The sequence below is a fragment of the Macrobrachium nipponense genome, chromosome 11, assembly GCF_015104395.2.
Source record: "Macrobrachium nipponense isolate FS-2020 chromosome 11, ASM1510439v2, whole genome shotgun sequence".
In the NCBI taxonomy this organism is placed as follows: domain Eukaryota; kingdom Metazoa; phylum Arthropoda; class Malacostraca; order Decapoda; family Palaemonidae; genus Macrobrachium; species Macrobrachium nipponense.
In genome coordinates, this window is record NC_061087.1 from 100,031,026 (window position 1) to 100,047,703 (window position 16,678).

Sequence of the window (16,678 nt, forward strand, 5' to 3'; positions counted from 1 at the left end):
ATACTTTATTGCTTTTGTGATACGTAACCATTCCTCGGTGCTTGTTTTTCTCGGAAAAATTTGTTATTCAATACACAATGGAAAGCTGTATTTCCGTGCCTGCAGTTCTTTAGGTGTTTTTTATTAGAACTTACATTCAAAGGCAAAAGTTATCACAGATTCATTAAGCTAATGATTTTAATCTACCATTACATGAGATCTAGAGTCAAAACAAGAGATAGCTGTATCTGAAGAATTCGATACAAATGTGGGTGCCAATAATCAGCACTGAGCCTTTGGTTGTTTTTATAACAGTAATGGATGAAACCACAGAAGAATGCAGAAAAGGGGAGCTACTTCAGGCAGATGACCTTGTGTTGACAGCAGAAATGAATTATTAAGTTTAAAATCACAAAGAGGGGAAAAGGAGAGAAAGAAGTAGCAAAATAAATCATTACAATCCAGAAAGAGACCATGTGGTGGTTTGATATACCTCCAAGAGAGTAGATGCCAACTGAGATAATTGCACTAATATAAAATCATCTCATCAGCAGACAGAAAATATTTAACGGTAGCTGCATGAACAATGACAACGAAAATGGAGGAGATTTTGAAAATGTGTAACCATAGAATGTCATGATTCATGGCCAGAATATGATGGGAATATCTTATTATGAATGTGGAAATGAGAGAGTATGTGCCCAAAGGTTGGAAAAAAAAGGGGCTGACATTTTCAAGACTGAGGTAGTTTAGATACATGATGAAAGGGGAAAAGAAACAGCTGGTGTGTAGGAAAGCAACCTTTTGTAATAGCATTTATGATTTAGTCCTTCGTACAGAGGAAACAGAGGTTTCCATCCACAGAAGACGTGTAGTGTGTGAACTGGACCACTGATTAGCGGTTTCGCTAATTCAAGACTTTACAAATCTTGTATACCAAAGATCTCCACAGATGCCTTATCAGGTTCTCACTTGTTGAGCAACACTAACTCCTGCAATCTAAAAGTGAAACTCTTTGGATGAGGTTGTCACTGTTATGAGAGGGAAGTAAGCGTCTTTGCCTTTTGTCATTTTCTACTGCAATTCAGTCTATTATAAGACTCCTCCTCAGAAGTCCCCTGTGAGAGGTTTCCCTGCTTCCTTGCCACCTTCTTTGGCTCAAATTCACCTTCTTAGAAAATAACTACACTCCTAATACACAAATAAGGTTAAGCTTTTTTAATGTAACTCATGGAGCACATGGCATATCGAAAAAGTCAAGAAATACAAACATAGGTCAAATTTTCCTGCTTATTCAGTTGTATAAAATTAATAGTGTAAATTTAAGGTGTACAACGTCCAACAAATCTTGGGTACAGCGTTGCTTCCCTGATGTGATAACGGTTGGCCAACCAACATAAGAATCGCTCCAAACCCAGACCATAACCACCATGGGGGCAGGTTCCATACAGACGCTAAAGAAACAAAAAAAAATGGAGTTTTAGAATATTGCATAAAATTGAAATGAAGTTTGGACCAGAGTTGAAAAATATCTATAAATACTAATTAAACAAACAAACTGAAGGCACTAAAATATTTCAAAATACATTCGTACTTCAAAAAATGTTACAATGTATCCCATTCTACATTAAGTAAGCATTATCATCAGTATCTATACATCATCAGACTACTATAAACCCTACCTGATCAGTGTACCAGTAATATGGCTTGGGATCAAGCTCATTTTCTTTGTATGCAGTCATCAACTCATCGTAGTCGTACATCCTCATGGACCCACCCACAATTTCACCAACACCTGGCATTAGCAAGTCAACTGACTCAGTGAGGGACTTGTCATCCTGACATCTGGCCATGTAAAATGCTTTTATACCCGATGGGAACCTGTTTAATAATATAGGTCTACCAATCTGATCAGTCATTTTTCTTTCTGGCATTTCAGGGATGTCTTCTCCATATTCGTATAAAGTGCCATCATCTTTGGTAATGTTGTGTTCTTTCAAGTACTTAATGGCATCTGCATATGGCATACGTAAAAAGGGCCTTTCTGGCTTAACAAACTCAGGGTGTAAATCCTTCATCAGTTGGGCTCCCTGAGGATGTTTCAGCACTCTTTCAACAACATCACAAACTAAATCTTCAATTCTGTCCAAAAGATCATCAAATGTTATAAACGGACATTCTGCTTCAACGTGCGTATAAGATGCGAGATGGCGTCGGGTTCGGCTCTGTTCAGCTCTATAAGACTGTTCAATGCAGAAGACGTCTCCAAAGCTGTAAAGAAATGGTACCAATATAACCTCACTTCTCTAGTACTTTAATATTAATGTATAAGGATGAGCTTTTTATATCCTTGCACATAAGTTAAGCTTGTTCACTTAACCTAAACTATGTAGTGTTTGAGATGAAAAAACTGACATTAACAGTGGTTCTTAATGACATGCTAGTTTTCACTTTCGGTACAAAGAAATCCTATTAAATATGGCCATTTTTTAAGATAATTTACTTATTAACAAAATAGAGTATACAAATCTGAAGTCTTTTACATGTATACCTTTAGCATGTGCTTCAATCTTTGAATTCTTGAAAAATGTGACTTCCAAAATAAAGACCTTCATAATTGATCAAATATCTCAAGGCAATGTAGAACAAAATCACATCAAATTAAGTGTGAGAACCCTACTGATGTGTATTCAGTAGTAAAGTTATTACTATATAAACTTTGGAAGATTAATTTGCAAAGTTTTATTTGCTCAAGGGAAAGGGTTTGGGCCTATATTTGTTGACCTAAAGCAACAACGCTATGCTAGAACACTTATTTACTATTGAAGTGACCAGTCTTTCAAACCCATCTTGTGATCAGAAAAATAAACATTTACCACAACATGTTATAGAGGCAGACTAGAAAAACCAAAAAAGAAATCAAGAAATGCACATCATTACTACTAGCACTAAATATTCAAGGATTATCGATTTAACCTTCATTAATAACTTCATATATATATAAAAAAAAAAAAACTAAATACATACACTCCTCTACTTACGAACTTGCAAAGATACAGACATCTATGCTCGTAAATTCAATTTTTGTTCAGAACTCTCAGGAGCACAACTGGCAAGTCCAAATTTTGTTGTGAGGGCCTGCCTTGACTCAGATACAATCTACCGCTAACCAGGCTGGAGAGCACCTTAGCTGGTGCCACTATGTATCCCAACTTCTTTGTACCTATGCTAGTGCTAAGATTCCTTCCCCCGTGCGGATATTCAATCGTGTGTTTTTATTGTGAAATATTTACCGCATCCATTGATATTTCATGGTTAATAGCAAGCACAAGGCCACTGAGGAAAGTGGAAGTGTTGAAAAGCAGCAAACCATCGCAATGGAAACTAAGGTGGCTATAATAAAGTTAGAAAGTGGTGAAAAAATGGTTGACATAGCACACCATTATAAAATCACTTGACCACCGGCACAGTTTTGAGGAACAAAGACAAAATTATGGAGCATGTGAGAAGTGCTGCACCAATGCAGTCAACAATTACAAGAAAGAGAAGGGGGAGGGTGGTAGAAGAAATGGGAAAACTTCTAGGTATCTGGAACACTAGAGACCAAGGTCTGTAACGCTTAGCCTCATGCAAATTCAGGAAAAGGTTAAAAGCCTTTTAGATGACTGAAGGGTTTTAGTATGAAAAACAAATAGTATTAATAAAATACAGTAACAGTAATAGTATTGGGTTTTAGTTTGAAAAAACATAATGCTGCACATATCAACTTTGCATATACAAAGTTGAACCTTAAAAAAAAAAAAAAAAAAAAAAAAAAAAAAAAAAAAAAAAAAAAAACTTACGAAAAAAAAACCTTACGGGAAAAAAAAAAACTTACGAACAGCCATTCAGAATGTAACTCGTTTGTAGGTAAAGGAGCATCTGTACAACATTCTTTCATCTTTTCAGATCAACCAAAACAAAATCTATTGACAAGAGATGGTCCTTAAAACAATGAATTACCTTGGAAGGCATGTTTCCAAGTAGAGTTGACTTGACTGTGTAAGATAGGCCTTCTCTCCGAAGAAGCTAAAATCGAAAAGAGTAGACCCACCCTCACACTGAGTCTGAACCATTGTAGGTGGAGATATCCATTCATACCCTCTGTCAAAGTAGTGGTCCACAAAGGCCTTCATCAAGATGGATCGCAATCTAAGAACCTGGTAAATCAGAAGAAATTAAATGAAAAACAAAACTCTTTTTAAGCAATGAAGACTACAGTCATATTAGCCTATATACAGTTTTGAAATTTTCATTAACTTGTACAATTTGTAAATTGCTAATTTCATTAAGTATCCATAACATTTTCTTGTACACATCTGGCAAATACTCCCTCCTATGGACAAGACTGGATAACTGAAGTCTTATGCAAATTAAAGGCAGTCTTCCTTTCCTCATTCACGGCAACCAAGCCACCTCTATAACAGAATAATTACCTTTTCAGCAATTACAACTGCTTATACAAGACCCACTTTCCACTTACCTTAGAGCAGTTTTCTCCACGGATCATAAGATGCCTTTTGTCAAGCTGAACATCAGGGTTGGAGAGTTTGTTAATTTCGGCTTCAGCTCCTCCAGCTGGTGACTCTCCAATCAACTGCCAGTAATCTACTTGCATTTCATGACCACCAGGTGCCTTTGGAAGATTCATACCAGTTATGGAAAATCTTTGAGACTATACAATGAAAAAAAATTTATATACTCCCCAACAATTTTATGAAACGTTAACACATAAGTGCTACACTTCATGCTTTCAGATCTCATTACTGAATTTTTCTCATTCATTTCAAAGAAAACTTGCTTCTTAAAGCATCCACAAAACTTACATTAGCCAGACTATACTATAACAGTCAAAACAAATGAAGCATGAAATAGCCAATGTTTACATAATATTTTATTGAACTTGATGGCCTTTATCACAGTCAAGACCAACGACATAACTGAAAACAACAAAAGACTAAAAGCTCACCTCTTTCCCTTCTGGAACCTCTTGTAAGGTGCCATAGAGCAAAACAGTACTTTCGGTGTTCAGAATCACTGCCTCATATGTCTGACACAGTTTGTCACTCAACACAGTCTGTAAGTATCCAGTTCCATCCCGGAGCACTAAAAACATTATGTTTTTACCTGCATAAATAAAAACCAAATACACATTCATATGAAGCTGACAGAACAAAGAATGATGTATGTGCATTTGTAATATAAATCATATTGTAATTTTAATATATAATTACGACCAAATGCCAAGTGCTGGAACCTATATGAGGTCATTCAGTGCTAAAAATAATGTTGAAACAACTGTTAGGAGAGTGTGGAAAGTGAGAAGAAAATACAAATTAAGGTGTATAGTAAAAGGAATATAGGGGCTACGAATCAACCTGGAGACCAAAAGGACGCTGCAAAGAACCTTAAGAAAGCCTAACAGTGTACTACCATGAGAGGTATGTACACTGATACCACTGCTTCCTTGTAGGAAGAGAACCTCCAATCATTACCATTTAATTACTGTTCTAATAAAAAACTACCATGCAGTACTAACCCTGCCTTCGCAATCTGTGGACCCAGCCATAGATTTTCACTCGCTGGTTGCGGAATTCTTTGCCTTGGCAAATCTTGATACATTTTGCTGGTGGCAAGCTTGGATCCTCTGATATGGTTACCTTTCTTGCTTCTTCAAGAAGCTTTGCTCTGTTCTCTGCATCTTCCTTTTCTTTTTGTAATCTTGCTTCCATTTTACGGTTTTCCTGAAATATACAAATTATACTTCTTAGTTTAAAGGACGTGTTTACACTCCAGTGTAGTAGAATTAGTTAATGAAACACCAGACCTGAAATTCAAGTTGAACTGTCTTTGACAGTAATTCAGGCCATCAAACTCTTTCATTTACTTGCTGAATTCCTCTTTCAAGTGAGCACAATATTCTTACAAAGCTTGAATCTCAAGTCAATGGCCCCTCTGGGTTGGTTCCATATGAGTAGGATTCATTTTCTGATTGATATTATATTTCAAACTTCCCTGTACAAAATGCAAGGGAAGTAACTGGGATCAATCCATTTTCCCCTTATTGCACTTTCTATTTCCTAAATTACCTTTATTCTTATCCTTCCTTTCTTCCACATATTTATTTTCCATTAACTTATCCTTTCTTAAAAACCCCATAGGAGTTCTGCTAGTCTTAAGTACTATCTAAAAATAGCATAGTTAAGTAATTTCAAACACATTTACTAAATTTAGTTCTTTACAACCTGAAGTTTGTATTTTTTTCAAATCTTAAATAACATACACTATCATAAAATTTAAATTCTTTAACTCTGCTCTTGTTGAGAGAAGTATGCCTAACACTTACAAATTAATATACAAAACCCTAATACGTATATACTTACATCTTTCCAAAGTTTTGTTAACTTTTTGAGCTGGCTCTTTGCTATAACCTCATATTTCTGGAAAGGATAAATATTTAATATTAGAAATAAACTCAACCCATGTTACTTCATATCATAGACCTTACTGGGAGAGTCAAGTACTATAAAATGAACTACAATATATCATTTCAACAAGTACAGTTAAAGTATTTATATTTACCAGCAATCAAACTAAGAAATCATCAATTTTAATTTGCTAACCTAAGCATCATACTACAACTATTAAACTATGAACTTTAGTCTTAAAGGAGACCTCACTTATAATGAAGTTCTATTCAGTTTTCTACTTGATTAACGCAAAATGATCTAACTAACATATTCACAGGAAAGCAGTATAGCCAACTTCATTATTTAGAATGTAATACTGATCAAATTACTCATACATTTTTACTATACTATGGTAATGACACCAAGGAATCAAAGATGGCCAACCCTTTCAAACATTCACTAAAAGAAAAACAAGAAAAACACTAAATATTTCAACGCATGCACATTCACTGCAATTTTAAGTTGATTTAAGCTTTTACATTTCAAGTATAATATACATAAGTATCCAGTGTACTGTGGACCCCTGCCCATTTGCGGTTCAGGATTCACGACTTCACTATTCGCTGCTTTTTCTGTGGAATGCATATCCACATTATTCACAGAAAATTTGCCTAGTTGCAGAATTTCCATAGAGAAATATTCACTAATTACTGTTTTCATAATAGTATTGTGACTAAATACATTTTCTCGAAAATAAAAAATGTGCCCATTTGCAGAATTTCAAAGAAATATTCACCAATTACTGGATTTTCATGACTAAATATATTTTTTTGATAAAACTATTAAAATAGGCAGTTATAGGCATTTTTAGAGGGGGTTTTTGATGCTTGAACTATCAAAAGGCAGTTATATAAGAATTTTTATAGGTGTCAATTATTCACAGGTTTTAACTATTCAGCCATTAGCTGTTGAAGAGACACTGGAATGATGGCAGCAGTACTTTTAATAGCTTCTGAACAAAGAAAATGAACATACAGTACTGGGGAATATAGGCAACAGAGGAACCAACGGAGACCATATCAACTGAGGAGGTTAAAAGGGCCAAAATATCAAGTGACCTGGAAGCAGCAGCCCGTGGGCCAGACATCCATGAGCCTACAAAATCAGAAGGCAGGACCAAAAGAATGGGAAATGAGTTTTACAGTAAGGATATACAAAGGATATGAGGATGCACTGAAATGTGGAAATTACATAGGGCAAGAACTACACAAGCAACCTATGAAAATATTGAAAGAAAGCCTGAGAAAAATATTGTAGTTCACACTGATAATTATCAATTGTCTTCACACCCAGAGGCAAAAACAGATACAGTCTTTACAATGAGGCAACTACAGAGGAATTACTACCCAGCAGAAAAGAATCTTGAACAGGCATCTGAGAGTACCAGGACATAATTAATGGACATTATGAAGGCAAAGGGTATTAAAAAAAAATCCTTTAAATTGCATTACTTTACCACTAGATCTATTGAGGATAGTAGCATTTGTAACTGAAAAATCTGAGATAAATGTTGGTGCTCATCCACGATCAGCACTTATCCCTTGATGTTCAACAAGAGTAAGGAAAATGGAAACTTGGGAAGTTCAGTTTCAACTGTAGAATCTGAGGAAAAGGTTGTGAAAATGTTCAATAGGTGGAAGAACAAAATGGAGAAGCGAGAATTTGAAAATCAATGTAAACAAAACAAAACCTATGGTTACTGGAAAAGCAAAGCTTGGACATGTTATGAGAAAGGAAGGAGAATATTTGGTGAAAAAGCAGTAAATATGGAACTAGAAAGACAAACACCTGTAGGAAGGCACAAAATCATGGAAAATGGGGATGGATATACACCTAGAACTTTTCAGAGCCTTTAGTAGCAAGAAAACAACAAACATGAATAAAATACTGGATGATACAAGTAAAATATTGACTGTATATAGAAAAGTATGTGCAACACTGTGATTTATTTGAAGCACAATGCAGATATGTAAAATAAATAAAAAAATGTGAGATAAAAATTCGACTTCATCCCACTCTCTGTACTATTTAGAATAAAAAATACCATCAGTAACTTGATAACCTTACAATACAAGTGTTTGATGAGTATATAAAACCTAATATGTATCACTGCATGCAATAACAGCTAAGTGAGTAAAGTGCTATTTAATAAGGGAATAAAGCAAGCAAATGACTACAGTATGAGTACATTATTTCAAAAGTAAAAACACTGTATTAATAACAACTATATGCACTGTCAGCTAATTTCTTCAAAAAGGATGAAAGCTAATGTCACACTAGCTACCGTAACTGGTGGTTCTGCAATTTAGGCAGCAAATTTAGGCCAAGTAAACTTATTGAGAGAAGTGATAAAATAAGTGTAGAATACAGAAAAACTGAAAAAGCCTTCAACAGCTCCTACTATACCACTGAACGTTTGTAGTTTTAGTTTCAAATTTACCTTGAAAACTCAAACCAAACAAAATCAGGAAGATAAATGTGTATAAACATTAATAAAATCACTGTGGACAGAAGTCGTGAGTGATAACAAATATATACTATACTGGGTCATCACCTTGCCTTTTGAAATAAAAAACTACCCATTATGACAAAATATGTCTCTGCTAATAACAGAAATGAAGATTTCTGTTTCCACCGAAAGAAAAAGGAACAAAAGATAACCAATTCACAACAACCGAAAACCAATGTACCTCTAGATTGAAGGCAGCTGCTCTAAAATGCATAGTGTGACACCAACTTTTAACTCTCCACACAGGACAGTGACCCATGCAGTGCAAATGGGTTTGGTATTAACAGCAACCACTAGACAAACCACAACCGTATAAAATTATAAGCAAGGTATAACATTCTAGTAGCCATACAACATATAAACACCCAGTCAAGACTTCAAGTCATATTCACCTTAGATAAACTGTCATTTGGAAGGCTGAACTGGTCTAAGACACTCAAATCTACTTTGGGAAATTCTTTAACACCAGATCCAAAACTCTCTATATGTCTGCACCATCTCGTAAAATGTGGATGAGAAGAGGCAATGGAAGAACTGACGGAACTTATCGCTTGACCAACGTGACTATGAGCCACTTGGTCTGCTTGCGTGGGAGAGTGCCCTAGGATATAACTGACTTCACTCAAATGTTGATCTAAAGCTTGGAGACATGACGTCAGGTCGGTAACTTCAGTACCCACAGTCTCTCTGCTTCCCTAGAATATATTATTGATGCTAACACCTACAATAAATCATACATCCTAGGGGCTTTCCAACTCTAGTATTGTTTAGGAGACCTATTACAGTCATTTCAGGAACATCACACACAAAGAAATAGAAATACATATAACAGTTCATAATATTCATGTTGTTGTCCGAATTCTACAGATAAACAATCTGTATTTTTCTAGGTATACAAACCCAAGTATTTACAAAAATCCTTCTACAATAACAGGTGTAGCCATTGCTACCTCATAGCGTAGCAGTTAGCCATATAAGCAGTTGGGTGATAAGCTGGGGAACTGCCCAACCACCTGGCTTTCAACACCAATTTTCATTGGATAGAAGTATAAATAAAGGGCAGTTGGAGGTGGAAATTAAGCATAAATACTAGAATTTGTAGAACTAGGAAAAATAAAAATTAATTTGAAAATCTCATATTTCAGTGCACTTGTTCATTAGGTGGGAGGTTTTGTCTCAAATTATTTGGCAGCATAAAAATCTTATGAAAATTATATATTAATGATAAAATAAGGTTTCACATATACTTACCAAACAATTACACTAGCTGTAAGAAAGCGTACAGCTAGTGTAATTGTTTGGTAAGTCACTTATGTGAAACTCACTCATAACTGAACACTAGTTTCTGTAGCATATAAATCAATAGCCCTAGTGCAAAATCAAGTTACTTGGTAAGAAAATTTCATCTTAGGGTATGTAAATGAACCCAGAACAGTATTAGTAAACAGGAAACACTATGTAGTTTTGTTGTAAAATTCCACACAACCAAGTTGAAATACAAAAGCACCCAGAAACAGAAAAATCTTGTCTAGATGCTGGCCTAAGACAAAGTTGGATTGACAGTGATGTGTGGGCTGTTCCCTGGTCCCACACCTGCTCATAGCCTATTACCAAGATTCAACAAGATAACCAGATTTAGCTGAAGGATGTGTCAAAATAAATACATACTAGGGTTTGTATTCCATAGGACAAATAGCAACATTGGATAATTATTCTTTATTACAGAACTTTCTCACCTTCTCTCCCTCTTTGGCATCAACATAAATTGTGGGAAACGGTTCCTTGCCAGCCTTTCTCATTGCCTGTAAAGCAGTTTTGAATGGTTTGTCCTCGGTTCCTGTTCCCGACTCGTCACAGCCATGCTTCTCTGATGTGTAAATTTCTCCTGTAAAGAAATTTTATTAAGCAAGGTGCAACCAGCAACAGTAAGATATAACATCTGGCAACCTAGCTTTTTAGTAGTTTTCCAAGAGTAGGTTTTCAGATTATGGAAGGCTATTCAAATTAACAGATATGTGCCCAAAAAATCACAAAACTTGTTGATTGACCAATAACGAAAAAAAAAAACTAGTTAATGGAGTGCTATCATCTATTTGGCATACTCAAAACATAATAGAAAATCATAAAACCATAACAGTATTTCCCAGCAAAAAAATTTGCAATTGTAATCCATTTCATATCAACACTTGACTCAAGATTCAATAATACCTGCATAAGTATTTAATCAACATTTTTACATATTGGTAAATTAGTTGAATGGCTCCCAAAATCCTTGCTATTTTATACCAGAGACAACTCACATCCTAGCCTAGCCAAGTTTTAATGGATGACATGAACTACACAGCCTACTACGTAGTTCAGTAACTACCGAGGCACTATTTCCATGCAAAATGGGTACCATGATTTGCACCAACCTCTTGGCAATGAATGTAAAAAACGTACAAAAGATGTTCAATGTCATAAACAAAAAGAAACAAAATACAAAAACATGGTAGTAAATATTTCATTCAACACTGGCAAGAACCTGGCCATGGAAGTAAGCCTTCAGATTTAGCTACCTCTTAATATCTTTTCCGGTTATCACAGCATGTGTACTTCACTTGCATGATTCAGGCATAAGATGCGATAAGTCGCATTAAGATATGGGGGTTTGGGGGGAAAGGGGATTCAAGACCCTTCAGTATCAACGGACCCAACGGACCGGGACCGAAGCACTGACCCAGGTTAGGTTAGGTAATCATTTCCTCTTTTCTAAATGGCAACAATCAATAGGTTAAAAAAAAAAATGGTGACCAAATGGGCAGATCCCAGATGGTGTGTGAAGAGGGGAGGGGGAAGGGGGGAGGGGGTAGAGGGTCCACAGATAAGAGATACATAGCAGGTAAATGCCGATTAGGCTAGTACCTAGGTACCTACCTACACCCACGTAATCAAGGACCAGATGGCCGCCCTAAAAGAGGTTAGGACTTGGAAAGTGAGCCTAGGATGCATCCATACAGAGGGCCACATGACACTTTTTTATGAAAAATGTCAAGACTGAAAATAATTAAAAGAGGCTTAAATTGCTAAGACGTGACAACTGGAGTTCTCTCCCGTACGGCTGATCTAGCCTACCTACTAGTAAATGGCTTATGCATTTTGGTCCCTTTTATGCAATATAATAGTTTCCTGCTTCCCTCCTGCCATAAAAGTCCTGATTTAAATCAAAGTCCCACTACAACTGTTTACGTAAGGGGAAGAACAAATAATAAATGGGTTAAGGCCGGTCATGCCCCCTACACTAAGCTCTCCTACCATCCCTCAGTACCGCACGCATGGCTGTCAAAAGTTCAAGTAAACATTCCTTCAAGGTAATAATCTTAAACAGCAAAAATTAAAAAATATTCACGTCAATTACCTAAAGACATCCCAGCTACACTTTCGGCAGCCTGATCTGCCATTCCCACGACGTAAAAGGACGGAAAGCGACGACAAAATCGACGAAGACGTCACTCAACTTTGCAAACTAGCACTGTGCCTTCCGCAGGTGAACTGAGCCTCGGCTTCCACGTCCGGCGGTAGAAGAAGAACGCCAGATGTACCCCCCTCCAAAGGGGGATACCACCCTAGGGAAAGCCTCCATCGTGGAGATAAATGAACAGACATTTCATTTGTTAATATTCTCTTTAATTTAAATGACTTTAAGGACCGAATTACTATTAGGAATCAAATCAACATGTCGATAAATATGTCGCTGATCCTTGAAAGTTTGTCACTTTTTTGACATTTTGTTCAATGTCTTTATGGACAGATTGTTTTAGAAATGTCATATTCTAGATAAACTCTTGTCATTTACTCATATAAAAAATATTTCAACTGTCCTTTCACCTTATGCTTTACTTTCTCTATCTTAAAAACAACAAATAAATTTCTTTTCAGCGTGTCACCTGCGTTCGAATGTGCTAATGTCACTAACTTGCATTTTAAAAATACCTCATTGAATGACGACAATTTGTACTTAAAACATTATTAAGACCATATCTATTTTAATATTTAAATGTGTAAAATTAAATAAATATAATACAAATTATCACGATTCAATAAAATTGTTTACAAACCAACTTCTTATAATGCATACAGTCCGAACGCAGTCAGATGGGCTGATGCCGATAACAAAATATTGCATCATGGCCGGACACTAGATTGCACAATGCTGCGAAATCGGTATTAGAAGTAAATCCTACTATATGCATCAAAATAATAAACATTTCCTTCTAAATAATGATCTGAAATAATTAGGTTGGTGAAAAGTGGAACGCTGGATTTCAGAGCAGCCTTTCCAGTTACGGCAGACGACGAGGTGAAAGTAGACCTCTGTCACGAATAACGAACCAGTTCTGCTCATCTTCTCCTGAATAAACTACGACTACAATGGACTCACAAGCATTATATTCGTTTATGCTGGAATCAAAATATGCAACACAAGATAGAACAGAGACTTGTTACTGGAAATATTCGGCGTTTTTCATTTAAATATTGTAAACGAAATAAACATTTAGATGTAGCCCTACCATAATAGCAATTACTTTATCCATCATGAATGTAATGCACAATATTTGATTGGACAAGTACTAATAGGACCATCCTTGTATTTGAATATATCAAGATATAAACAGGAATGTACATATGATTAAGATAAAATGACCGGGAAAAAATAAATCGTTTTAGAAAAGAATAAAAATGGATGTAAAATCCTCTTTCTTAACCTCAAATAGAGATCTCTTTAAGCTTAACAGGAAGGAAACCATGCTTCACCCTATACCAGACATGAGCGCTTCATAAAACTATGCTCTCTCTCTCTCTCTCTCTCTCTCTCTCTCTCTCTCTCTCTCTCTCTCTCTCTCTCTCTCTCTCCAGCGAGCCCCTTTCCTTTCCACTTCAACTTTTATCTGGTACATTTACAGGGTAGAAAATGTACCTACTTAGTCAAAATTGTTTGATTATTAATTTTTGTCAGGAGTACAACATATTTAAACTTCATGGCTCTCTGTACTTGAGTTTGTTGTTTACACATACACATATCACACACACACACACACACACACACACACACACACACATATATATATATTATATATATATATATATATATATATATATATATATATGTATATATATATATATATATATATATATATATATATATATATATATATGTGTGTGTGTGTGGTGTGTGTGTGTGTGTTTGTGCGTGTGTATGTATATATATATATATATATATATATATATATATATATATATATATATATATATATATATATAATATATATATATACATTATATGTATAATATATATATATATATATATATATATATATATATATATATATAATATATATGTGTGTGTGTGTGTGTGTGTGTGTGTGTGTGTGTGTGTGTGTGTGTGTATTATGATCGAATCCCTTCTATTGAATTAATTTTTCCTGTTTTGCCAAAAAAAGAAAAAAAAAACAGTCTATCCTGTGAGCATTTGCTAAGCATTGGAAAGTGTTATTGAATAATAGCTATTGTAAATTATTATTTTTTTATAATGATGTCTGTATCATCTGTTACCAGGGGGACAGTCAAAGTATTAGAGGTTTCAAAAAAAGCTCATGAGGAGAGAAGATGAACACGGATGAAAGAGGGTTATGAACATAGAGGTGGAGGACAGAAGAGGGAGGGGAAGGCCAAAGTTCAGTTGGAAAGATAAATTATTGATTGACATGAAGGAAAAGGTTCGAACAGAAGATGTGAAGATGTATACAGGGCAGAGGAAGATGAGAAGGCTGACTAGAAACAGCGACCCCATATAGGAATGGGAAAAGGTGAAGGCAAAGAAGAAGATCATCTGTTACAAGGTGAGATTGTATGCAACATTGTCATTATTTTTGTTAGATATTTAAGGTTATTCTTTGCGCTCCATATCATCCTTTACTAACTCGAAGAGGTGAGGATTTTTGGGCTGTTTTCATTAGCCATCCAAAACTTTTTAGGACCTACCCTCTTAACTAACACAAAAATAGCTGCTGGTCCTGTGTGTGTAGTTGTTTAGAGCATGAAATTAGACATAAGTACAGATAAGTTGGAATGAAATTCACGAATATCTCTCTCTCTCTCTCTCTCTCTCTCTCTCTCTCTCTCTCTCTCTCTCTCTCTCTCTCTCTCTCTCTCTCTTATATGTACCTCAAGTGCTAAGACTCAATAAGGCATGAAGAGAAAGCAACGGTCCAAAATCGTGCAGAGTCAGTGTTAGTCTTAATGCACTTCGTCCGTGTGCATTTACCGAGAATGTTTAACAGCTTGTGTCCGAATACCCTGGCCGGTGGCTTCGTTGTTTCAGTTTTGCTGTGAACCTCAATCAGATTTTACAAAACTGAAGTTCGATTCATTGGCAGCTGACTTCAGTTGATTAAAAGAATTTATACAGACGTCTGCGTTTGATGTCATGCGTTGATTTTGAATTTTAAAAAATAATTTTGGTTTTCGTTTATGCAAGAAAGAACAAATAAATTTTAAGATGTCTTTCTTCGTTTTTATAAATTCATATTTGATGTAAATGTCATTATGGTTTATAAACCCAAATTCTGAGGCAATTTGTTTAGTTATTAAGGAATGATGGACTATTGCTTACTATATATATATATATATATATATATATATATATATATATATATATATATATATATATACGTAAAATACAACTGAAAAATGTAATCTTTAGTACGACAGTCATTGAATTTTAAGTTTCTAATTATAGAAGTAAATGTATACTGTAGTACCATACTACTCTCTCTCTCTCTCTCTCTCTCTCTCTCTCTCTCTCTCCTCTCTCTCTCTCTCTCCGCATTCCTATTAACTCACACCAACAACTTGATATTAGTACGAATGGCTAAAGGAATTACAAACTTACTCTCTCTCTCACCGCATTCCTATCAATTCTACAAACAACTTGATATTAGTACGAATGGCTAAATGAATTACAAACTCACTCTCTCTCTCTCTCTCTCTCTCTCTCTCTCTCTCTCTCTCTCTCTCTCTCTCTCTCTCTCTCTCCGCATTCCTATCAACTCTACCAACAACTTGACATTAGTACGAATGGCTAAATGAATTACCAATGACGAAAATTGCCTAGATATTGCATCACTCGCTAACGTTACCATCCGGGAATAATGGTAGTGCTTTCAAGAGCACGCACCTGGCCCAAGTCTTATCTGCTTGCTATAAGCATGCTTTGATCGCAGTCTCTGAGTCATATTACACCGGATATCTTGACAAGATCTAATCTTATCTTACGTCAGGTTTGAGGAACCGAATAGAGTTAAATGATGTCATTTTACTTTCGTCTAATGAGTTGGATAGTGAAATATTATATTTCGTAGATTCATTAATTTCTCAGTTGTTTGTTTGTAAGCATACTGATATTGGAAGCATATATGTTTTGCTTCCCTGTGTGTGTGTGTGTGTGTGTTGTGTGTGTGTGTGTGTGAGTGTGAGTGTGTGTGTGTGTGTGTGTGTGTGTTTTACGCAAATTGGAGTGTGAATTTCCCGAGGTTCTCAGAACGGCAAAGCATCGCAAGCTTGTGCAACAGAAGACCGATGACGACTTTTTCTTACGTCTAGGCCTTCGGAAGCTGATGCAATGGTGCTACATAGTAACGCA

At 35.6% G+C, this 16,678-nt stretch overlaps 1 protein-coding gene across 2 annotated transcripts; it reads right to left on the minus strand.

The window, feature by feature from the left end:
- Positions 1-1,182: 1,182 nt before the first annotated feature.
- Positions 1,183-12,552, minus strand: LOC135207955 (asparagine--tRNA ligase, cytoplasmic-like). Of its 2 annotated transcripts, XM_064239980.1 has the most exons (10): positions 12,395-12,552; positions 10,734-10,882; positions 9,390-9,692; positions 6,402-6,458; positions 5,558-5,762; positions 4,988-5,145; positions 4,502-4,654; positions 3,982-4,178; positions 1,662-2,250; positions 1,183-1,433 (listed from the first exon to the last, which is right to left on the minus strand). In XM_064239980.1, the coding sequence occupies exons 1-10, from the start codon at positions 12,435-12,437 to the stop codon at positions 1,302-1,304; spliced, it is 1,986 nt and encodes a 661-aa protein (XP_064096050.1). In that variant the 5' UTR covers positions 12,438-12,552; the 3' UTR covers positions 1,183-1,301. The 2 variants fall into 2 exon arrangements, with proteins under 2 accessions (XP_064096050.1, XP_064096058.1); XM_064239988.1 differs by lacking the exon at positions 9,390-9,692 and having other exon boundaries at positions 12,395-12,550.
- Positions 12,553-16,678: the final 4,126 nt, after the last annotated feature.